We start from the raw sequence: 25,269 nt of genomic DNA, 5'->3' as shown, positions 1-25,269 counted from the left end.
ATGAAGTCAAAGGAATTATCTGTAGACCTCTGAGACAGGATTGTCTTGAGGCATAAATCTGGGGAAGGGTACAGAAACATTTCTGTTGCTTTGAAGGTCCCAATGAACACAGTGGCCTCCACGGAAAATGGAAGTTCAGATCCACCAGGACTCTTCCTACACTGTAAAATACGAGGTCTGTGAGAAAAGTATCCAACCTTTTTATTTTATGCAAAAAATATATGGATTTGATTCATATGTTTTTACGTCAGCCAAGCTTGAACCTTCGTGCGCATGCGTGAGTTTTTCCACGCCTGTCGGTTGTGTCATTCGCCTGTGGGCAGGCTTTGAGTGAGCACTGGTCCACCCCTCTCGTCGTTGTTTCATTGCGAGGAAATGGCGGAATGATTTGGGCTTTTTTTCCATCAGAATTTTTTCAGAAAGTGTTAGAGACAGGCAGCTGGAAACCATTCGAAAAATTTATCTGGCTTTCGGTGAAAATTTTACGGGCTTCACAGAGAATAAGGAGTGTTACTACAGCTTTAAGGATGGCCCACAATGGCGCACGGCTCGCCGCACTCCGAGCCACCATCTAGAGGCAGAAACCACCACATCATTTCTAAAGCAAGTTGGGACATGCCCAGTTCTCCACAATTTCTCTTATACTTACTCGACTGGTAAGCACTGAAAGCCGAGATAGGCATGTCCCAACTTGTCCTCTGACACTCCGAAACGGAGATGTTCCTTTGTCTCGCTTCATCAGCAAATCGGTCGTGACGCACGAAGCCTCCGCGCGGCTTTCCATGACAAAATCTCTTGTTAAAAGTGAAATCTGCCAGAAAATGGCTGATGTCCAGCTCTTGTGATAACCAGAGAAATTGCACACGACGGTCCTGGCTCCACACAGCGATGCGTTTAGAAATGGTGTGGTGGTTTCTGCCTCTCGATGGCGGCTTGGAGCGCTGTGAGCCGTGCGCCATTGTGGGCCGTCCTTAAAGCTGTAGTAACACTCCTTATTCTCTGTGAAGCCCGTAAAATTTTTACCGAAAGCCAGATAAATTTTTCGAATGGTTTCCAGCTGCATGTCTCTAACACTTTCTGAAAAAATTCTGATGGAAAATAAGCCCAAATCATTCCGCCATTTCCTCGCAATGAAACAACGACGAGAGGGGTGGACCAGTGCTCACTCAAAGCCTGCCCACAGGTGAATGACGCAACTGACAGGCATGAAAAAACTCACGCATGCGCACGAAGGTTCAAGCTTGGCTGACGTAAAAACATATGAATCAAATCCATATATTTTTTGCATAAAATAAAAAGGTATACTTTTCTCACGACCTCGTATAATAAGCTGACTTTACTAAAAAAACATATGCAAACTTGGTGCATTAAAAAAGAAATTTATGTTGACTTAAATGAATCAGATTTGATGAACAATTATTGTGAGTGTGTAGTACTCAAATTAATTTAAATAATTGGATTATAGTAACTTGTTAATTTTGATTTCACAGTACTCGAATAAACTTAAATAACTAGATTATAGTAACTTGTTTGTTTTGAGGTTGCAGTACTCAAATAAATGAGATTACAGTAACTTATTTAGTGTGAACATCCAGTACTCAAGTGACAGCTTAATTCTCTTTAGTTTTGCTCATCCATCATATTCAGGTCAACTTCATTTTGTTGACGTAAAATAATTTCATCCACCGCCAATGCTTCTGAGTAAAAACAAAGGCCATCACAAACCCAACACAAACAACATGTCAGCGGTTCTGTCTTTGAGTCCCCTGCCCACTGCTGTAAGGAAGAGTCATTTACTTTCAACATGGAACAGTACAAATGTGTCGCAGAAAATGTTACAAGAAAAGCAGTTTTGACTTATGGTTTTGATTTATAACCCAACTAATTCTGGACAGTTATCAAATTAACATCAACTCTGTCATTTTTACAAAGTGAAAAATATTGCACATTTGTTTTAGTTTCAAAGTGATGCCCTAATTCTGAATGCTTGAGCCCAAACACACAGATGCCAAAAGGCATTATTGGAAAATGAGCCTCCGCTCATCAGGTTGGTTGGTTTTAACAAATCAATGTGTATTTGTAAATATGTCATTTTTTTACTTGTAAAAAAAGGTATTTGCAAACTAAAAAAATCTATTTGTTAAGTGTGATTCAGCGCAACGAATAGCTACGGTGTATTGGACCCTATTCACACTCCCATCCAGTAGATGGCAGTGTTCTATGCAGTCTACCAAATAGTAAAATATTTACTTACAAAATCAGGATGGCAAGCACAAAAAATCCCATAGTGCTGACGATGAGGGAAAAACAGGTTGAAGAGAGCACTGGTAGTAGAAACATGGGCTCACCATGGACGTGTGCGTGTGGGAATGCGCAAAATAATTGAGGCAGCTCTGCGCATGTCTGAAAAAATGCCCAAAGGACACTGGGTACAAAAATTATTTTTTTTAAAAATTTGGCTTAAATGGGCTACATCAAGTAAAGCATGTCTTCCAATCTCAAATTACTACTTACCTATTTAAAATGAGTGTTCACAACAGGTTGATGAAAACTAAGTTTGGTTCACTTATCATACTTAATTTGTGTGTTAGCATTTAGAGTGTAGAGCTGGCTACCTGTCTAAACTGAGTGGTCAGGGGAGAAGGGCCTTAGCCAGGGAGGTGACAAAGAACACGATGGTCACTCTGTCAGAGCTCCAGTATTCCTCTGTTGAGAGAGGAGAACCTTCCAGAAGGAGAACCATCTCTACAGCAGTTCACCAATCAGGCCTGCATGGTAGAGTGGCCAGACAGAAGCCACTCCTTACTAAAAGGCACATGGCAGCCCACCTGGATTTTGCAAAAAGTACCTGAAGGACTCTCAGACCATGAGAAACAAAATTCTCTGGTCTAATGAGACAAAGTTTGGACTCTTTGGCATGAATGTCAGGCGTCATATTTGGAGGAAACCAAGCACCATCCCTGCAGTGAAGCATGGTGGTGGCAGCATCATGCGGTGTGGATGTTTTTCAGCAGCAGGAACTGGGAGACTAGTCAGGATTGAGGGAAAGATGAATGCAGCAATGTACAGAGACATCCTGGATGAAAACCTGCTCCAGAGCACTCTTAACCTCAGACTATGGTTACAATGACCCTAAACACACAGCCAAGATATCAAAGGAGTGGCTTCAGGACAACTCTGTGAATGTTCTTGAGTGGCCCAACCAAAGCCCAGACCTGAATCCGACTGAACATCTCTGGAGAGATCTGAAAATGACTGTGCACCGACGCTTCCCATCCAACCTGATGGAGCTTGAGAGGTGCTGCAAAAAGAAATGGGCAAAATAGGCCAAAGATAGGTGCACCAAGCTTGTGACATCATATTCAAGAAGACTTGAGGCTGTAATTGCTGCCAAAGGTGCATCAACAAAGTATTGAGCAAAGGCTGTGAATACTTATGTGTATGTGATTTTTTAGTGTTTTTATTATTATTATTATTTTTTAATAAATTCACAAAAAAAACATGATGTCATTATGGGGTGTTGTGTGTAGAATTTTAAGGGAAAGAAATTAATTTCATCCATTTTAGAATAAGGCTGTAACATAAAATGTGTAAAAAGTGAAGGGCTGTGAATACTTTCCAGATGCACTGTAGATAACCTTCCAGGAAATATATGATTAAATTTGAAATATGTTCTGGAACTGAGATTAGGATAGAGGATTTTTGAGTAAAGCAACAAATCACGTAGCTTGAGCTGCCTGCCATGTTCCCATTATCTGAGTGGCTCAAATTAGCTGTCAGGTGTTGATTGCCATAAGGTTTTACTACCCGGGAAGGTGGCATCCTACTGGGTTTCAGATTACGAATTAGGGATTAGGAATCAAAAGATAACATTTCCCACTTTATGTTACCTGAGTTTGTTTATACTCGTGTGTATATATATATATATATATATATATATATATATATATATATATATATATATATATATATATATATATATATATATATATATATATATACACCTGTCAAACAGTAAAGTAGGAGCAGAAAGGCAAAAGCTTGCTTGATCTTGATTTTCAGTATGAATACATACCATGAAAGCATAAGCACCAGGACCCTTTTGTTCTTCTGCAGAGACACCAGTATTTCCGAATACAGCCGAGGTCCTGGACATTAACATCACTGGAGAAGTAAATGAATGTCCCTCCAAGTTCAACACTGCATACAGATACGCTTGCAAAGCGATAAACAGGACATAATGGAAATAATAATACTAATAATACTAATAATAACACAAATAATCATTGATTAATTATATGGTGATGGAATGCAAAAAAATATGAAATTTTGTATGTGTGGAATAATTTGAACCTGAAATTTAACTACACTTACTGTTCCAAAAGTCTGCTTAGGTATGATATCTGACTTTGCATGTTGTACATCATATATCTCAATGACCACATGGCTTGTTTAAGTGACACCTACTAGGAGATCACAAGCTTGCAATGGTCCCTGAACAATTTGAGTTTGAAAGCACTGATCTATGGAGTGATCATATTAGAGTCGCAGTTTATTCCACCCTGAATCTCTCCTACTTGAGGACTTATTCTCAGTTTGTGTGTCTGCAGTCGGTTGGGTTGTTGGCATTAAAGCTCCTGAGAAACCCTCTCCCAGGGCATCACCTGCTGTTTTTAATTCATGCATGCTGTTTTCTCTTTCTGTGCCACTCCTTTTGAAGTCTTTGGAATCCTGTGGTTTTCAAAGGGTCAGGAAAGGGCAGCCTACTGTCCTATCGGGAGCAGGCTGCGGGACAAACACATGTTACCACCTGTCCTCGCTGCTCTGTGTCAACACCGCCGGTGTCACTGTACACACAGCTTGTCAGCTCACCTCCCGCTGCTTTACATTGTTCCCGCCTGCTCGCACTCACAGCGAAATGCATGAGCGACTGAGCAAACGCCAAGCGCTAACTTACATGCACACACATCCTGCACACCAGTGTGGGACCCCTACCGGAATGCCCACCCTTTCCTCACACATGTCATAGAGAATGTTTGCTGGCCCGATCCCAAAGCAGTGGGGGTTGTTTGGTTGAGAGAAAGCTCTGCTTCCTGGGGAGAGTCAATTATAGGTCTGGGGGTCACGCCGAGAGTGGAAGGAGGCAGTCAAAAGTTCTTCAAGATGAAAAATTTGCCTTTCAAATCACATCTGAAGATCAGACTAGTCACAGGAGTGGTGGGTACATTTGTTTTTGGATTGTCCCATTGAGGAGAAAGTTTAAGGAGCTCTTTTTATTCATTTTCCTGATTTCGGTTGCTCAGACTGAAACATCCCTCCTGACATGCCAAGTTCTGGAAAGGGGGCCAAGATGGAGCAGGATGATCCAAAACTGGACACCAGGCTAAAGTCTGAGTCTGATGTTGCCAGCTCCTCAAACTTCTGTATGACCTTCTTCACTGAACGGAAGGGAATTTCCTTCCGCCACTGACCTCCACGGGCTCCACGGGGCCTCCTGTAGTCTGAGTCTTTACTGAGGAAGACGTGGGGAGGAGGAGGAAGGCCACAGCGCAGCTTCAACCTGCCCTGGCCTAGCCCCAGAGCTGGGACTACTCCAGCAGGGCTGAAACGGGTCGGCAGTGTCACTAGGTGCTCCTGAGTGACAGGATTATGGAAGCTCAGGACACAACCTCCAATGTTGAGGAAAACTCCAATGGTTTTGATCTGTGGCGGGACCATGCAGAGCGGCTCCCAGAAACCATCATACACTGCACAAAAAGACAACCCCTGTCTTTCGAGCCACCAGCCTGTAGAACAATCCAGTGAGCTCACACCTAAGAGAGGAAGAAAAATTCAATTTCACAGTGTGCGCCTTTACATGTTAAGGTACACTAATTTGCCATTGCCAATTTTTGTTCCTGAGTGCCTTTCAAAGAACAAAAATGAGGAAATCAGGCCAGATATATTCCAGTAGAACTCTCAATGTGTGTCATTAGATTATACTAGATTAGATAGATAGAACTTTATTGATCCCTTTGGAAGACTCTCTCAGGGAAATTGAGGTCCCAGCAGCATTGTATAGCAGCACACAGGGTAAGAAGCACACAGAGTATCAAAAGTGAAAGTAAAAACAACAAAAACAGAAAAAAACAAAAAACCTTTAGTAGTATCCAACTTAGTGGTGATTACAAGCAATACTGAACGCTTTTGGGCATGCTCACAAGGGCTCTGTGTGCAGTCAATGAGCTCATCTTTGTGGTTATACCAAGGCATTTCCACAAAGCTAAAAAGTTTCTGTTTATATCTGAAAAATTTCATCTGCTGAAGAGAGAACTCAAAGTTCTTGTTCGACACGGTGGCAACACTTATGCATGGACAACCACCTGTAGTTCGCTCTCCTTTTACAGCACAAGATTTCCTGGATTACTTTGGGAAGAAAATAGAAGACATCAGGTTAAACATATCCCGGCATGCCCTAACCCAGCCACTACACCCTGCTATTGAGGTGGGCACAATTACTGAGGTATTACCTAGATTTACACAATTTGATAGTATCTCACTAGGCATGCTGATAAAACTCTTAATGTCAACAAAAAGCACAAGCTGTTTATTTGATCCTATACCAACAAAACTGTTTGAGGACCTGTGACCCACTCTTGGGCCGACTGTGCTGGAAATTATTAATCTTTCTTTAACTTCTGGATCTGTTCCTAAATGTTTCAAATCTGCAGTGATTAAACCATTATTTAAGAAACCTAATCTTGACATGACGTGACATGTTTAGCCGCATGTTCTCCTTGAATTGCTGGCTGTCTGAGTGGTGTCCAAAAAATGAGGTGGGCTTCATAGATAATTGGCAAAGCTTCTGGGGAAAACCTGGTCTTGTTAGGAGAGACGGCATCATCCCACTTTGGATGGAGCAGCTCTCATTTCTAGAAATCTGGCCAATTTTCTTAAATCCTCCAAACCGTGACTATCCAGGGCTGGGACCAGGAAGCAGAGTTGTAGTCTTACACACCTCTCTGCAGCTTCTCTCCCCCTGCCATCCCCTCATTACCCTATCCCCATAGAGACGGTGCCTGCTCCCAGACCACCAATAACCAGCAAAAATCTATTTAAGCATAAAAATTCAAAAAGAAAAAATAATATAGCACCTTCAACTGCACCACAGACTAAAACAGTTAAATGTGGTCTATTAAACATTAGGTCTCTCTCTTCTAAGTCCCTGTTAGTAAATGATATAATAATGGATCAACATATTGATTTATTCTGCCTTACAGAAACCTGGTTACAGCAGGATGAATATGTTAGTTTAAATGAGTCAACACCCCCGAGTCACACTAACTGCCAGAACGCTCGTAGCATGGGCCGAGGTGGAGGATTAGCAGCAATCTTCCATTCCAGCTTATTAATTAATCCAAAACCCAGACAGAGCTTTAATTCATTTGAAAGCTTGTCTCTTAGTCTTGTCCATCCAAATTGGAAGTCCCAAAAAACAGTTTTATTTGTTATTATCTATCGTCCACCTGGTCGTTACTGTGAGTTTCTCTGTGAATTTTCAGACCTTTTGTCTGACTTAGTGCTTAGCTCAGATAAGATAATTATAGTGGGCGATTTTAACATCCACACAGATGCTGAGAATGACAGCCTCAACACTGCATTTAATCTATTATTAGACTCTATCGGCTTTGCTCAAAATGTAAATGAGTCCACCCACCACTTTAATCATATCTTAGATCTTGTTCTGACTTATGGTATGGAAATTGAAGACTTAACAGTATTCCCTGAAAACTCCCTTCTGTCTGATCATTTCTTAATAACATTTACATTTACTCTGATGGACTACCCAGCAGTGGGGAATAAGTTCCATTACACTAGAAGTCTTTCAGAAAGCGCTGTAACTAGGTTTAAGGATATGATTCCTTCTTTATGTTCTCTAATGCCGTATACCAACACAGTGCAGAGTAGCTACCTAAACTCTGTGAGTGAGATAGAGTATCTCATCAATAGTTTTACATCCTCATTGAAGACAACTTTGGATGCTGTAGCTCCTCTGAAAAAGAGAGCTTTAAATCAGAAGTGCCTGACTCCGTGGTATAACTCACAAACTCGCAGCTTAAAGCAGATAACCCGTAAGTTGGAGAGGAAATGGCGTCTCACTAATTTAGAAGATCTTCACTTAGCCTGGAAAAAGAGTCTGTTGCTCTGTAAAGCTAGGACATCTTACTACTCATCACTAATTGAAGAAAATAAGAACAACCCCAGGTTTCTTTTCAGCACTGTAGCCAGGCTGACAAAGAGTCAGAGCTCTATTGAGCCGAGTATTCCTTTAACTTTAACTAGTAATGACTTCATGACTTTCTTTGCTAATAAAATTTTAACTATTAGAGAAAAAAAACTACTCATAACCATCCCAAAGACATATCGTTATCTTTGGCTGCTTTCAGTGATGCCGGTATTTGGTTAGACTCTTTCTCTCCGATTGTTCTGTCTGAGTTATTTTCATTAGTTACTTCCTCCAAACCATCAACATGTCTATTAGACCCCATTCCTACCAGGCTGCTCAAGGAAGCCCTACCATTAATTAATGCTTCGATCTTAAATATGATCAATCTATCTTTATTAGTTGGCTATGTACCACAGGCTTTTAAGGTGGCAGTAATCAAACCATTACTTAAAAAGTCATCACTTGACCCAGCTATCTTAGCTAATTATAGGCCAATCTCCAACCTTCCTTTTCTCTCAAAAATTCTTGAAAGGGTAGTTGTGAAACAGCTAACTGATCATCTGCAGAGGAATGGTCTATTTGAAGAGTTTCAGTCAGGTTTTAGAATTCATCATAGTACAGAAACAGCATTAGTGAAGGTTACAAATGATCTTCTTATGGCCTCAGACAGTGGACTCATCTCTGTGCTTGTTCTGTTAGACCTCAGTGCTGCTTTTGATACTGTTGACCATAAAATTTTATTACAGAGATTAGAGCATGCCATAGGTATTAAAGGCACTGCGCTGCGGTGGTTTGAATCATATTTATCTAATAGATTACAATTTGTTCATGTAAATGGGGAATCTTCTTTTTTTGCTGCTTTTTTGCATTTGCGCAATATCACTAAAATTAGAAAGATCTTGTCTCAGAGTGATGCTGAAAAACTAATTCATGCATTTATTTCCTCTAGGCTGGACTATTGTAATTCATTATTATCAGGTTGTCCTAAAAGTTCCCTGAAAAGCCTTCAGTTAATTCAAAATGCTGCAGCTAGAGTACTAACAGGGACTAGAAGGACAGAGCATATCTCACCCATATTGGCCTCTCTTCATTGGCTTCCTGTTAATTCTAGAATAGAATTTAAAATTCTTCTTCTTACTTATAAGGTTTTGAATAATCAGGTCCCATCTTATCTTAGGGACCTCATAGTACCATATCACCCCAATAGAGCACTTCGCTCTCAGACTGCAGGCTTACTTGTAGTTCCTAGGGTTTGTAAGAGTAGAATGGGAGGCAGAGCCTTCAGCTTTCAGGCTCCTCTCCTGTGGAACCAGCTCCCAATTCAGATCAGGGAGACAGACACCCTCTCTACTTTTAAGATTAGGCTTAAAACTTTCCTTTTTGCTAAAGCTTATAGTTAGGGCTGGATCAGGTGATCCTGAACCATCCCTTAGTTATGCTGCTATAGACTTAGACTGCTGGGGGGTTCCCATGATGCACTGTGTTTCTTTCTCTTTTTGCTCTGTATGCACCACTCTGCATTTAATCATTAGTGATTGATCTCTGCTCCCCTCCACAGTATGTCTTTTTCCTGGTTCTCTCCCTCAGCCCCAACCAGTCCCAGCAGAAGACTGCCCTCCCTGAGCCTGGTTCTGCTGGAGGTTTCTTCCTGTTAAAAGGGAGTTTTTCCTTCCCACTGTCACCAAATGCTTGCTCACAGGGGGTCGTTTTGACCGTTGGGGTTTTTCTGTAATTATTGTATGGCCTTGCCTTACAATATAAAGCACCTTGGGGCAACCGTTTGTTGTGATTTGTCGCTATATAAATAAAATTGATTTGATTTGATTTGATTTGACCCTAGTGTATTGACAAACTATTGGCCCATATCAGATCTATAATTTTTCTCTAAAATTCTGGAAAAAGTGGTGTCACGGCAGCTCGTAGACTATCTTACTGAGAATAATCTCTTTGAGCCACTGCAGTCTGCTTTTAGAAAATATCATTCCACAGAGACGTCTCTCACTAAAGTGGTGAATGATCTTCTGCTTACAATGGATTCGGACACCACTACGGTTCTGTTGCTGTTAGATCTCAGTGCTGCATTTGATACATTGGATCATCATATTCTACTTGATAGGCTGGAAAATCATTTTGGGATTACTGGGAGTGCCCTTGCATGGCTGACGTCATACTTGACCAGTCGTTCTCACTGTGTTTTGTACAGTAACACTACCTCTAACCTTAGTGACATGAAATTTGGGGTTCCACAGGGGTCTGTCTTAGGGTTCCACAGGGGTCTGTCTTAGGCCCCCTGCTTTTCTCCCTTTATACAGCACCCCTTGGGCACATATTGTGGCGTTTTGGGATTACCTTTCACTGCTATGCAGATGATACTCAGTTATACATGCCGATAACTGCTGGTAATCTTGTTCACATAAAATAGAAGATTGCCTTGCAGCAGTGAGAAGCTGGATGTCTAGAAACTTCCTACTTTTAAACGCTAATAAGACCGAAGTGATGGTTCTTGGTCCAGTGAGACATCGGCATCAATTTGACCAGTTAACGCTCAGCCTCGGCTCATGTGTCATACATCATACTGACAAAGTGAGGAACCTTGGGGTAATTTTTGATCCTTCGTTGTCCTTTGGCCTCCACATTAGAAATATTACAGAGACTGCTTTCTTACACCTGCGAAATATAGCGAAGATTCGTCCCATCCTGTCTATGGCTGATGCTGAGACCCTGATCCATGCATTTATCTCTTCTAGATTGGACTACTGCAATGTTCTATTTTCTGGTTTACCGCAGTCTAGTATTAGGGGTCTGCAATTGGTTCAAAATGCTGCAGCCAGACTTTTGACACGAAGCAGAAAAGTTCGACCACATTACACCCATTTTGGCATCCCTTCACTGGCTTCCTGTCCCAGTGAGATCAGATTTTAAGGTTCTGCTACTAACCTATAAAATTATTCATGGACTGGCACCTCCCTACCTAGCTGACCTAATTAAACCTTAAACCTCTCAGGGTGCAGGACTACTTTGTGTCCCTAGGGTGAATAAGAAGTCTGCGGGTCACAGAGCTTTCTCCTATCATGCCCCTGTTCTGTGGAATGATCTCCCTGCATCAATAAAACAGTCAGATTCTGTGGAGATTTTCAAGTCCAGACTTAAGACACACTTATTTTCCCTTTCATATGGCTAGCATACTGGTACAGTTTTGTTTTACGCTTTTTACTCTTTTAATTCATTTATTAGTAATTGGAGCGGGCTGCGGCCTCAACTTTACCTAATTTCTGGGTCTTTTAGTGAAGTTTAGGGCTAGTGGCCGGCGATCACCTCAGTTTTTCTAGTTGTTTAATGCTGGCAAATTATACAGTATTAAACATGTCTTTCTGATGCCTGATTCTGTTTTTTCTCTCTGTTTAAGGTGCAGCTCCATCCAGAGATGGGAGTTGTATTCGTGTTGGCGATCCTCCTGTCCTGTGCGCCAATAGCATTTCTAGTATATTCGTCCATGAACTGTTCTGTAATTTATGTTTGTAGCATGGCCCAAGCAGAGGGTCACCCCTTTGAGTATGGTCTGCTTGAGGTTTCTTCCTCAGAGAGTTTTTCCATACCGTTGTTACTCTGGGGGTTGGTAAGGTTAGACCTTACCTGTGTGAAGCACTTTGAGGCACCTCTGTTGTGATTTTGCACTATATAAATTAAAATAAATTGAATTGAATTGAAACTGAGTGCAGCATGTCTTTCATGTGATTATGGATGTATATTGTAGTTCCTGCACACACACTGACTGCTGCTCTCCGCTGCCCGGTCCGGTCATTTTCACCCTACTGCAAAGAAATCAACCACCACTCGCTTTACAAATACAAAACACAATCTGCACTGTTTTTTAATTTTAGTTTACATTGCAGCTTCACATCAAAACAACTGAGCTGCCCAATCGACATTAAAGCGGAAATGATCTATTTCAAGAGGCACTGACAAAATAAAAAAAAAAAACTATTTTAATAATAAAAAAGCCATTTGTAAAAATAAAATAGACACATAGTGTGTGGGGTGCAGTACCAGTCCGGTATGCAACAAATTCTCCGTACAGCCTATGTGCTGACCAGTGCTTTTGCCAGGGCAATGAGCGGAACTGTAAGCCTTGGCACAGAGCCACTGTGCATCTCAAAGAACTGTGCTAATCTTCTGTCACTCCTCTGCGCACGATCACAGCATGCACCTGCCGATAACATTGCTCTGTTCCAAAACAGAAAGTCTACATTATATTTTAATTTTAGCCTTAAGTCTAACCTAGCATCAAACAAACAAACAAATACACATACAAGGAGAAACAAATTATTTCACAATGCTCTAATGAAATAAAAACTAAAGCCATCTGTAAAATTAAAGTAGAGGACACATATTACCCCCTAATCTGCACAAATGACACCTCATTATTCACTTTTGTGGCTCACGCTGCATTTCAAAGTTACAATTTTTTTAAACACGCTCAAAATGTTCCAGATTGGTCACAGTGTTTTACTATGCTACTATTACCACAGATTACATTCATTTTCTTCATTTGGTATCTGACTATTTTTGTGCCAAAAATGTAAACAATCTGGTGTCAAAAATCGGCAATGGGAGACCGGCTTTAGTACTTCAGTTAACTATCATTTAATATCCTCTGTTCATTATTGTTACCTAAGTTAGTCAATGGAGGTGGGTGGAGGTTATGTCATTACAAAGTCTATTTATCTGTGTCATGGTCCCGGTTGTCTCCCTCACTTCCTGTTTTATTTTGATATCACTTTCTCTCTTCCTTCTACATTATTTAAGGTCCTGTATTTAAGGTTCTGTCTTGTCTTTTCCTGTGCCACTATGTCATTTGTTCAGCCCAGTCTCATGTTTTTTTTTCATGCCTCGTCACGAAACGAGCCTGATTTTGTTTTTTATTTTGCTATTTATAACCCTCCCCTTCTCGTAACTCTAACCATAACCATAGTGTAAGTGTCTACCCTCCCCAAACCCTAACCATAACCCCCCAGACCCCCCGTCACCCCACATTTCGTGCCCTGTCACGAAATGAATTTGTGCTCCCATTACGAAAAGCGGCCCATTTTCGTGCCCCAGCACAAACCCAGAGATTAATGTACTTTTTGTAATGCCGCCACAAACTGCCGTGAGACTGGGTTGCGTTTGTTCCATCATGACAACCAACGCTGACATATTCTCCTAGTGATTCCTCATTGCTGACCAGTGTTTGTTCCTGGTTAACCTAATTTGTCTTCTCTGCCTCCTTTGGTTTAGTTTGCCTGGTGCGACTGTCTAAACCCTGGGTTGATTTTATTGCCTACATTTTGGAAACAGCCTGTGCTTAACCCTTCACCAACACTACCGTCTGAATTTCTGAATTTTGTCCACTGCTTTGCCTCTGATTAATCCCTCACAAACCCCTCTGCTGTGCTGACTGAATTACTGTGTTTGACCTTACCCTGGTACAGCACTTTGATTAAAGAACTCTGGACTCATTTTATTGTATGTTCTCTTTGTTGGAGTAATAACTCATTCAGGTTCATTACAGCCCTCCTGTGGGTTCACCACCTGCAGAGGGGGCCATGGGGGTTGGGTGCAAGGAGGATTGGGTGGCGGTTGAGGGCGGGTGGTCCGGCGGCCCGGTCCATGCTCACAGCCCCTGGCTGTTGGGACGTGGAATGTCACCTCGCTGGGGGGGAAGGAGCCTGAGCTTGTGCGGGAGGTTGAGAGATACTGACTAGAGCTAGTCGGGCTCACCTCCACTCAGCTTGGGCTCTGGTACCCAACTCCTGGAGAGGGGCTGGACGCTTCATTTTTCTGGCGTTGCCTACGGGGAGAGGCAGAGAGCTGGGGTCACATTGCTTATTGCTCCCCAGCTCAGTTGCCATGTGTTGGAGTTTACTCCAGTGAACGAGAGGGTCGCGTCCCTACGCCTTCGGGTCGGGGACAGGTCTCTCACCATTGTCTCGGCCTACGGGCCGAGCAGCAGTGCAGAGTACCCGACCTTCTTGGAGTCCCTGGGAGGGGTACTAGATAGCGCTCCGAGTGGGATCCACCGCCCAAGTGGGCGTTGAAATCCCCCAGGAGAACAATGGAACTCCATTGTTACTCCATAGACTGTACACCTGCAGTGCCTGTGCCAGCTGGTTTTTGTGCACGGTGGTGGTGTAGTTATGGGGCAGATTGGACTGGTAGGCGCTGTGAGCAAGTGGCAGAGCTTTCTGGCACCTGTTCTCAGAGAACTTTGTGTCAGCATCAAGAAAACCCTCCAAAACCTTCAAGTGACTTTGGACTTTCACGGCTAGCTCAGTCATTTCTTCGTCTGTGGTGCTGATCATGACCTGGTGAAGCCTGGATGCGACCTGGACCCACTTGAGGAAGGTTGGCAGCTCAAAGTGTGAAGGCTGTGGATTACGACCCACGCTGTCATCAAAGCCTTTCTTGGCCAGCACCAGCTCCACATGCTGCCAAAGAAAGTCTTTAAAGCTGCAGTCCACGAGCTGGCCTCCAGCCGGTGTGCTGAAATCCCCCAGGAGAACAATGGAACTCCATTGTTCTCCTGGGGGATTTCAATACCCACGTGGGCGGCGACAGTGAGACATGGAGGGGGGTGATTGGGAAGCACGGCCTCCCCGATCTGAACCCGAGTGGTGTTCAGTTGTTGGACTTCTGTGCTAGTCACAGTTTGACCATCACGAACACCATGTTCGAGCAGAAGGGTGTCCATAAGTGCACGTGGCACCAGGACACCCTGAGCTGGAGGTCGATGATCAACTTTGTAGTCGTATCATCTGACCTTTGGCCATGTGTCTCAGACACTCAAGTGAAGAGAGGGGTAGAGCTGTCGACCGATCACCACCTGGTGGTGAGTTGGATCCGCTGGGAGGGGAGGAAGCCGGTCAGACCTGGCAGGCCCAAACGTATCGTGAGGGTCTGCTGGGAACGACTGGCGGAACCCTCTGTCAGCGAGGTCTTCAACTCCCACCTCCGGGAGAGCTTCTCCCAGACCCCGGGGGAGGTTGGAGACATGGAGTCCGAGTGGACCATGTTCTCCACCTCCATTGTTGATGCGGCCGCTCATAGCTGTGGTCACAAGGTCTCTGGTGCCTGTCGCGCCGGCAATCCCCGAACCCGATGGTGGACGCCGGAAGTAAGGGATGCCCTCAAGCTGAAGAAGGAGTCCTACTTATCTTTGTTGGTAGGTGGGACCCCAGAGGCAGAGAGAGGCAGAGTCCCTCTGTTTAAGAAGGGGGACTGGAGGGTGTGTTCCAACTATAGGGGATCACACTCCTCAGCCTCCCCGGTAAGGTCTATTCCAGAGTACTGGAGAGGAGAATTCGACCGATGGTCGAACCTCGGATTCAGGAGGAGCAGTGTGGTTTTCCTCCTGGTCGCGGCACACTGGACCAGCTCTACACGCTCTATCGGGTGCTCGAGGGTTCATGGGAGTTCGCCCAACCAGTCCACATGTGTTTTGTGGATCTGGAGGAGGCATTCGACCGTGTCCCTCGGGGCGCCCTGTGGGGGTGCTCCGGGAGTACGGGGTCCGGGGTCCTTTGCTAAGGGCTATCCGGTCCCTGCACGATCGCAGCAGGAGCTTGGTTCGCATTGCCAGTAGTAAGTCAAACCTGTTTCCAGTGCACGTTGGCCTCCACCAGGGCTGCCTTTTGTCACCGGTTCTGTTCATTATTTTTATGGACAGAATTTCTAGGCGCAGCCAGGGTGTAGAGGGGGTCTGGTTTGGAAACCACAGAATCTCGTCTCTGTTGTTTGCAGACGATGTGGTTCTGTTGGCTTCGTCAAATCAGGACCTTCAGCGTGCACTGGGGCGGTTTGCAGCTGAGTGTGAAGCGTCTGGGATGACGATCAGCACCTCCAAATCCGAGGCTATGGTTCTCGACTGGAAAAAGGTGCTTTGCCCTCTTCAGGTTGGTGGAGTGTCCTTGCCTCAAGTGGAGGACTTTAAGTATCTCGGGGTCTTGTTCACGAGTGAGGGACAGATGGAGCGTGAGATCGATAGACGGATCGGTGCAACATCTGCAGTGATGCGGTCACTGTATCGGACCGTCATGGTGAAGAGAGAGCTGAGTAGGGGGGCAAAGCTCTCGATTTACCGATCGATCTACGTTCCGATCCTCACCTATGGTCATGAGATTTGGCTCATGACCGAAAGAACGAGATCATGAGTACAAGCGGCCGACATGAGTTTCCTCCGCAGGGTGGCTGGGCGCTCCCTTAGAGATAGGGTGAGGAGCTCGGTCACTCGGGAGGAGCTCGGAGTCGAGCCACTGCTCCTCCACATCGAAAGGAGTCAGTTGAGGTGGCTCGGGCATCTTTTCCAGATGCCCCCTGGACGCCTCGCTGGAGAGGTGTTCCGGGCACGTCCCATTGGGAGGAGGCCCCGGGGAAGACCCAGGACACGCTGGAGGGACTACATCTCTCGGCTGGCTTGGGAACGCCTTGGGGTTCCCCCGGAGGAGCTGGGGGAGGTGTGTGTGGATCGGGAGGTCTGGGCGGCTTTGCTTCAGCTGCTTCCCCCGCGACCCGACTCCGGATAAAGCGGAAGAAAATGGATGGATGGATGGAGATCCATTATAATATGATTCCCTATCTCAAAAATTCACAGATTTGGATGAATTTCAGTGGAAAGATGATCCTTGGGTTCAAGGGAGGTGATGGGTCTAGTGGTTAAGCATTGGGCTTGAGACCAGAGGTTCCTTGGTTCAAATCCCAGTCTGACTGGAAAATCACTAAGGGCCCTTGGGCTAGGTCCTTAATCCCCTAGTTGCTCCCGGTGTGTAGTGAGCGCCTTGTATGGCAGCACCCTGACACTGGGGTGAATGTGAGGCATTATTGTAAAGCACTTTGCGCGTCTGATGCAGATGGAAAAGCGCTATATAAATGCAGTCCATTTACCATTTGGGTTAGAAAACTATTTTGGTTCATATCCAATCCATTATGAAAATTAGAAAAATATTTTTCATCTACCTTTCAGCATTCCAAAAGAACCTGCCTTAAAACATCACTAATTCGGATAGAAGCATACCTATCTCTGTTTTTTGGCAGAAGTTAGAAGCTGCATTTTATATAGCGCTTCTCCATATCAGAAGCTCAAAGCGCTTTACAGGGCAACTGGAGACCTCGGAACCAAACGACCTCGGTAACATTGGTACTGATGCAATGTCAGAGCCACTGCATTGTCAGAACCTTTACAAAGCACAATGTGTTTTCTGCAGCGGACTTTAAGACAGGTTGAAGAGTGCATGGTGTTCAGTGTTAGAAATGATGTTAAAAGGAAAAAACAAAAACAAACAACAACAAAAACACCCAGGAGCTGTCATACGTTTTGCGTAGTGGTTCCAAGATTGCTGGTCCCGGGGTCGTGTGGTTCGGTGGTCTCCAGAAACCCTTACACCCATTCACACACACTGATGTCAGGGTGCTGCCATGCAAGGCGCTCACTACACACTGGGAACAACTTAGGGCATTAAGGACCTTGCCCAAGGGCCCTTAGTGATTTTCCAGCCAGATGGGGGCTTGAACCGTGGATGCTCTGGTCTCAAGCCCACTGCTTAACCACTAGACCATCACCTCCCCAACTGGATAAATTGGACAAATACTGGACAAATGCACTGTCCAGTATTTGTTGGTGCAGTTATGCACTCACTGGGTGCGCTTTTGGTTTTTAATGTCAAACTGTTAATGTCCAAGATTGCCAAATATAGATTTAATAGATATTTTTGAACAAGAACATATCTGAAGCATTTAAAATATTAATATACTTAAAAATCAAACTCACTAGGTGAGGGATCCATTTGTCCATCAGTCTGGAGCTACATTTCAATGAAGTACTTCAGTGGATGTCTTTCATATTTAGTAACATTTTGCCATCAAACCTAAGCTTGAAATCAAAATGAGTGTAAATGCCACTGTGACAATTTTCTTCTCATTGGCCAAGATCTAAGCAACCTTTTAGGGGACTGTGTATCTGGCATGATGTTAGGAACTGTTCCTAAAATGATGTGTCAAATAGCATGACCTTTTAAAGTGAGAACACTGCCAGTTTTTAAATTTCAAACAGTAAATTTTGATGTGAACATTTACTGCCACCTACTAGTGGATCTGGTGACCGTGACATTTGGCTGCCCTTCCTCTAATCACTTATTAAGCTGTAAAGTAACAGTTTTTACTACATAAATAGAATTGCTTGTGTAAAGCAAAAAAATGTGTGTGCTGTTCCATCCTGCTTAGGAAATAACAGAAGAAAAGTTAAAATGGGGGAAAAAAAACACATTTTCCAAAAGGTCAAGAAACAGACTGGAGTTGAAGTTTTTCATACTTACTTTGACTGTTGTTGAAATGTATGTTTTTGTATAGTTGTGAGGACAAATTTTGGTTTTAAACCATCATTGTGAGGACATTTTTGCTGGGCCTCACAGCTTCAAATGGCTGTTGAGGGGTAAGACTTGGTTTTTGGTTTCTGATTGAACAAGTAGGTTTTTGCTGACTAAGACAATCAGCAAGTCATACATAGAATTATTGGAGCCAGTGAGCAAGTGAGTGAGTGAGTCAGTCAGACAGCCAGTTAATCAGCAGTCACTCAGTCAGTTAATCAATGAGTTAGTGACTCACCAAGTGAGTGGGTTTGTAAAATGTCAGTCAATTAGGCAGTCAGCCAGTTAATCAGCCAGTTAATCCATCAGTCAGTAAGTCAACCAGTGAGTGAGTCACTGAGTCAGTGAGTCATTGCTTGTACAACCCCAATTCCAGTGAAGTTTTGACGTTGTGTAAAATGTAAATAAAAACAGAATACAGTGATTTGCAAATCCTCTTCAACCTATATTCAATTGAATACACCACAAAGACAAGATATTTAATGTTCAAACTGATAAACTTTATTCTTTTTGTGCAAATATTTGCTCACTTTGAAATGGATGCCTGCAACACATTTCAAAAAAGCTGGGACAGTGGTATGTTTACCACTGTGTTACATCACCTTTCCTTCTAACAACACTCAATAAGCATTTGGGAACTGAGGACACTAATTGTTGAAGCTTTGTAGGTGGAATTCTTTCTCATTCTTGCTTGATGTATGACTTCAGTTCTTCAACAGTCCGGGGTCTCCATTGTCGTATTTTGAGCTTCATAATGCGCCACACATTTTCAATGGGCGACAGATCTGGACTGCAGGCAGGCCAGTCTAGTACCCGCACTCTTTTACTACAAAGCCACGCTGTTGTAACACGTGCAGATTGTGGCTTGGCATTGTCTTGCTGAAATAAGCAAGGACGTCCCTGAAAAAGATATTGGTTGGATGGCAGCATGCGTTGCTCCAAAACCTGGATGTACCTTTCAGCATTGATGGTGCCATCACATATGTGTAAGTTGTCCATGCCATGGGCATTAACACACCCCCATACCATCACAGATGCTGGCTTTTGAACTTTGAGCTGGTAACAATCTGGATGGTCTTTTTCAAGACATCCATGATTTCCAAAAACAATTTGAAATGTGGATTCATCAGACCACAGCACACTTTTCCACTTTGCGTCTGTCCATTTCAAATGAGCTCAGGCCCAGAGAAGGCGGCGGCGTTTCTGGATGTTGTTGATGTATGGCTTTCGCTTTGCATGGTCGAGTTTTAACTTGCACTTGTAGATGTAGCGACGAACTGTGTTAACTGACAATGGTTTTCTGCAGTGTTCCTGAGCCCACGTGGTAAGATCCTTTACACAATGATGTTGATTTTTAATGCAGTGCCGCCTGAGGGATCGAAGGTCACAGGCATTCAGTGTTGGTTTTCGGCCTTGCCGCTTACATGTAGAAAATTCTCCAGATTCTCTGAATCTTCTGATTATAGGTTTCACAACAGTAGCCCTGCACCACCCCTGGGGGACCTGTTGTGTTACAAGGATGCAGGCACACAGGGAACCCCCACTAAGTCAACAAAGGGACATAGCTACTGGAAAGCCCTCCCAGGCAAGCTAGACAAATACTACCCCAGACACAGCCCTGGACAATTGCATTCCATTTGGTCTAACATGCCCCCGAAAGGATCCCGACCTGTGATCTTTCCCAGGTGCCAGTGGGGCTTTCCCCACAGTCAGCAGAGCTTTCCCTGCAGTCACTGGAACTTTCGCCTTGCCACTTACATGTAGAAAATTCTCTAGATTCTATGAATCTTCTGAATATAATATGGACTGTAGATGATGGAATCCCTAAATTCCTTGCAATTGAACATTGAGAAACATTGTTCTTAAGCTGTTTGACTTTTTTTTTTTTTTCACACAGTTGTTCACAAAGTGGTGATCCTTGCTCCATCTTTGCTTGTGAACAGCTGAGCCTTTTGGGGATGCTCCTTTTATACCCAATCATGACACTCACCTGTTTCCAATTAGGTGTTCTTAGAGCATTCATCAACTTTCCCAGTCTTTTGTTGCCCGTCCCGTTCTGTAAGAGCTTTTTTGAAATGTGTTGCAGGCATCCATTTCAAAATGACCAAATATTTGCACAAAAACAACAAAGTTTATCAGTTTGAACATTAAATATGTTGTCTTTGTGGTGTATTCAATTGAATATAGGCTGAAGAGGATTTGCAAATCTTTGTATTCTGTTTTTATTTACATTTTACAGAACATCCCAACTTCACTGTCAGTAACTCCAAAATAAATACTTTGCATATTTAGTTCTGAACTTCAGGGTTCCAAGAGACAGGAGTAAAGACCAGTGAACATCCTACCTTGAGCCATTTGGCATTAACACAATAATTCAATTTCAATTTTAATTTATTTCATTTTCTATCGTGCCAAATGGCAACAAAGCTGCAAGGAGGCACTTCACACAAATAAGGTCTAACCTACCAACTCATAGAGCAAGCACACAGGCGACAGTGGTAAGCAAAATCTCCCTCAGATGATACTGAGGAAGAAACCTCAAGCAGACCAGACTCAAAGGGGTGACCCACTCATTAGGCTATACGAACATTTGCAAGGTTTTTACATAGTTTTACAGAGCTGAAGAAACAGAAGGCAGGAAATCAAAATCACACAAACACACAGACAGCCCATTAGATGCCATTTATGAAGCCTCTTTGCTAATTGCTGGGGCGTGGAGTCCACTAAGAACACTATTTCTTGTTTAGGAGACTGGCTTGGAAAACACAAAAAAAAAAACCCATGTGAAAAGCATTCTTACCGACTCTGTAGATGGAACTGTTAAATACATCCACTTCCCAGTAATACTGTCCCACTGCAATGACAACATCAGCATACACCTGAGGGAGATCAAGTGCGACCTTTGGCTCAAAGGTCACTCTTGACCTATCGACCCAGTTGGCTTTAGGTGAAATCAGAAGGCTCTCTGCTTGGTAGGTGACAGTGAGGAAAGAGTTGGACAGATGGAGGGATGGAGGTATATTTGAGGGGTCCAGACTAAAACGCAGTCCTGCAGGTCACAGTGAGGATGGAAGTGAACAGAGGATGCAAAATTAGAACATATCTTTGCCTTTTTATTGTAGCAAAGTTGTAAGGAAGAAGTAGTACCACAGACAGACTGCTCCATTTGCTCCTCTTGCAGGTCTATAGTGCCATCAGCTGGTACTAATAAGGAACTGACAGGAGAGGATTCTGTGTGACAGACAGACAAAGAGGTGTGAGTACATTATGGATTTGACAGTGCGCAGCAAAAGAGGAGCATCATAAAGGTCTACATGTAAAAAACTGGACTGATTTAAGCACATATGGGGACTCACCTTGTGCTGTCAGATCAACATCACAGCAAGTAGTGCTCCCCTGAATATAGTGTCAAAAGACATGAGTTTAACATTCAGGTTCTTTAAAATCTCAGTCAAAAAACACAAATTCTCAATGATACCACATCTAACCTGACATTAATCATTATTTTTAAGCACAATTATACTACTGTCCAGAACTGTATATGGGTATAGCAATGATTAAAACAACATTGCTGGACATTCCAAAGTACAAGTGACAACTGTGGAAACCTAGGACACTGGTGCCCACATTTTTGCCTATGAAGGGCCACAGGCCAAAAGTACTGTTACTGTTTTATCAAAGTACATTACATTATATTTTGTACAAAATTAATATTTGCAACAGAAAACTAAATTCCAATATAACAAAATGGCTTTTCCGTAATCTCCTTACAGTATTTTATGAACCCTCAAGCAACCAAGCTATTTTAGCGACCAATATGGTAGGATAATTATAACATCAAATATAGAGGAACCAGTGACTAGCAAATATGCCAATACTTGAACACAAATCTCAATGAACCCATCAGTCACCCTTTGTGACAATCATGAGCTATTTTCATCCTCACTCTGGGCCTAAAGAATCCATCTCAATGCTTGTGCAGCTGTAAATTTTGCTATTCTAGGTCTGTTGGCCACGCTTCTCTGCAAAACAGTAAAATGTAATGATAACAGTTGGCAAACTACAATACCAGCTGAAGCTATAATGTAAAAAAATCTCATAGATTGTTCCAGGGGGTCAAAAGTGACCCTGCACAAGTTTGGATTATACTTGACTCACGGATTGGCAGATCCTTGCAAAATTCTATGAACAAATGCAAGACAAATAGATTGGCAAAAACTTTTTTCGGATTAAAATTAGAAAAATGGCGCAGCAAATATATGCCAGGGTCATAAATGACCCCACTCGGTTAATGTGTAGACTGCAGAGGTAATAAAACACCCATATTATGCTTGTTTTTGCATAACATATTTCACAGGAAAGATATATTCCTGACAGAACATGTATACAAGGTACTATGGAAAGTGAAACAGCTTTATTGTCTGCCTTTGCAATGAAAATAAAAACAATCAATCAATCAATCAACTTTTTTCTTGTATAGCGCCAAATGACAACACAGTAACAAGTCAGGACTTGATAATATATGTCAGTCTTCAGTTTTGAAATGCATGTTTTAAAAATGCGTGTTTCAATCACGCATTTCAAAACTGAAGCCTGACTGTCAGTAACAATGCCGGAAACCATTTCATTTTGGGGCACAAAGTGGGACATCTGGTCACCCTACTGATGAGCCATTGGGCTCAACAGTATCTCCCATCATGGTCAATGTCTACATGGAAGATGTGGAAACCAAGGCACCCTGTGCTCCTTCAGAGGAACTGCACCAAGCTTCAGGTTCAGATAAGTGGACAATACATGGGTCAAATTCAAAGCCCAGGACATGCAGGCTTTGACTGAACACATGGATATCAACATCAAGTTCACACCAGAGGACATGAAGAATAATGGTTTCCCTTTGGAAATGGTTATTCCTCTGGTGTTTTTCCATCCCTTGTCTGGAGTGTGATGTTTACAAATGATGACAGGAATCCCATACACATAGAACAAAGCCTTCTTTTTGATTCCCATTGGTAATCAAAAAGCACAGTTTCATAAATGAGGGCCCAGGATTTTTGAAAAAAAAAAAAAAAAAACAGCTGAAAGTCAAAAGTGACAGGCCAAGAGAACATTTAGGATTGGGACTTTGAGGAATTGGTTGGCTACACCTATGGCTACTATTAAACAATATTATGAGATCACATGCCTCCTTCCCCATTTGTCTTGGTGTCATAGTATTGCGAGAATTTAGTTCAGTTTAATTTCAATTCAGCTTCTTTATACATGACCAAATCACAGCAAATGGCAAAAGGTAAAATCACAGCAAACGAAAGAACAACATCAATAGTGAGTCAGGCAGAGATGCCAAGAACCCACCTCAGCTAAATAACTTCCTCACCTGAACTTTTTGGAAAGGGTCAGATGCTTTCACCTTGGTTCTCCCCACTTTTCCAATGATTGAGTTTCTGGTCAGATATTTTGGGAGACAGGAAGCAGCAGTTGCCCAGGACCAACATGGCAGCTCTACAGGATGTCGACAGCAGGGGCACTGCACGGCGCACACAGGGAGGATGCTGCCTCTGCGTATTAAACTCTCTCCAGCAGATACACAGTGACTGCACATGGCGTGAGAGCACGGCAGGATCAGTGCTGCCGTCTCGTATTTTTGGTTACAAGCTGTACAGCTCGAAAATTGCTGCAGAGAATCTATGTCATTCACAGTCTCCTCATTTGCAGATTTTCCTAGTTTCACATCTGGATGATTTCTTTGAGTACAAGCAGATGTCAAAGACATTCCTGACAGCTCAGTCAGCGCTTCGAGTGCCATTACTTCTTGAACATTTTCTTTATTTTGGTGAAATAAATCTATTTATTGAGATGAAACCTTACACCATGCAGGTTTGGTTTGATGTTGAAAAATACTTGAACCAATAACAGAACAAAATTAACAGTCGGATCAAGGCCAGTAGACCATTCTTCTATGATATGAATTTCTTGCCCAATTTGTTTCTGCATAAAAAAGTATTTTGATTCACCAAATCCAAACCTTTATCTGGAGCCCTACTAAATCTGACACGTGCAGAGATATTTCCACTATAAATGTTCCTGAATGGTTTCAAAAAACGCCATGCAATATTTTTTGAGAAATTAATGAAAACACACAAAAAAGCCCCGTCTCACACAAGCAATGAATATGGAAAAAAAGAGTCCTGCTTCCACACTTTGATTCCGATCCACTTCAAAACCTAGTGGGCTGCTCCTTGCTTCACATTCCACAGCTCCGCCAAGTTTCATGAGAATCGTCTTGGTAGATTTTATATATTCCTGTTGGCAGACAAATGGAAACAAAAGGATCACCTCGTTGGTGGAGCAACGACCTCAAACCAATGACTGAGTTGGTGTTTTAATGTCTTGAAGAGCAAAACCAACTTTGACATTCGTCTTCAGTCAGTGAGTCTTTGGTGTGAATGAATGAAGCCTCCACTCTCCCTGGAAGAACAAGATCCTGTTGTCATGCTTAGAAAATGACAGAAATGTTGCAGGTTGCAGCTCCAACAGCAAAGGTCGCTGACCTCTGACAGACTATAACCATCCTGGCCCGGACATAAAGAATTCCGCTGAGCATATATTAAATAATACTCCTGATGCCTCGTCTTCTTTGTCTTCAGTCTGTCTGCTGTTGCTGGGGCA

At 43.0% G+C, this 25,269-nt stretch overlaps 1 protein-coding gene across 1 annotated transcript; it reads right to left on the bottom strand.

Annotated features, from left to right (window-relative positions):
- Window positions 1-4,690: 4,690 nt before the first annotated feature.
- On the bottom strand, window positions 4,691-24,532 carry LOC117508139. Its single transcript, XM_034167799.1, has 5 exons — window positions 23,978-24,532; window positions 21,960-21,999; window positions 21,751-21,834; window positions 21,404-21,652; window positions 4,691-5,813 (listed from the first exon to the last, which is right to left on the bottom strand). Exons 1-5 carry the CDS (start codon window positions 24,404-24,406, stop codon window positions 5,278-5,280), a joined length of 1,338 nt encoding a protein of 445 aa, XP_034023690.1. The 5' UTR covers window positions 24,407-24,532; the 3' UTR covers window positions 4,691-5,277.
- Window positions 24,533-25,269: the final 737 nt, after the last annotated feature.

The sequence above is a fragment of the Thalassophryne amazonica genome, chromosome 4, assembly GCF_902500255.1.
Source record: "Thalassophryne amazonica chromosome 4, fThaAma1.1, whole genome shotgun sequence".
Lineage (NCBI taxonomy): Eukaryota > Metazoa > Chordata > Actinopteri > Batrachoidiformes > Batrachoididae > Thalassophryne > Thalassophryne amazonica.
Note: the sequence above shows the minus strand (reverse complement) of the source record. Positions and strands in the feature narration are given on the sequence as shown.

Bases quoted from the DNA above. Each gene is read 5' to 3' on its own strand.
- LOC117508139 (XM_034167799.1), bottom strand. From the start codon at position 24,406: ATGGCACTCGAAGCGCTGACTGAGCTGTCAGGAATGTCTTTGACATCT. The intron at 22,000-23,977 runs GTGAGGAAGTTA...CACTATATTCAG, and splicing joins ACCCTTTCCAAAAAGTTCAG to GGGAGCACTACTTGCTGTGA. The intron at 21,653-21,750 runs GTACTACTTCTT...TGTGACCTGCAG, and splicing joins AATGGAGCAGTCTGTCTGTG to GACTGCGTTTTAGTCTGGAC.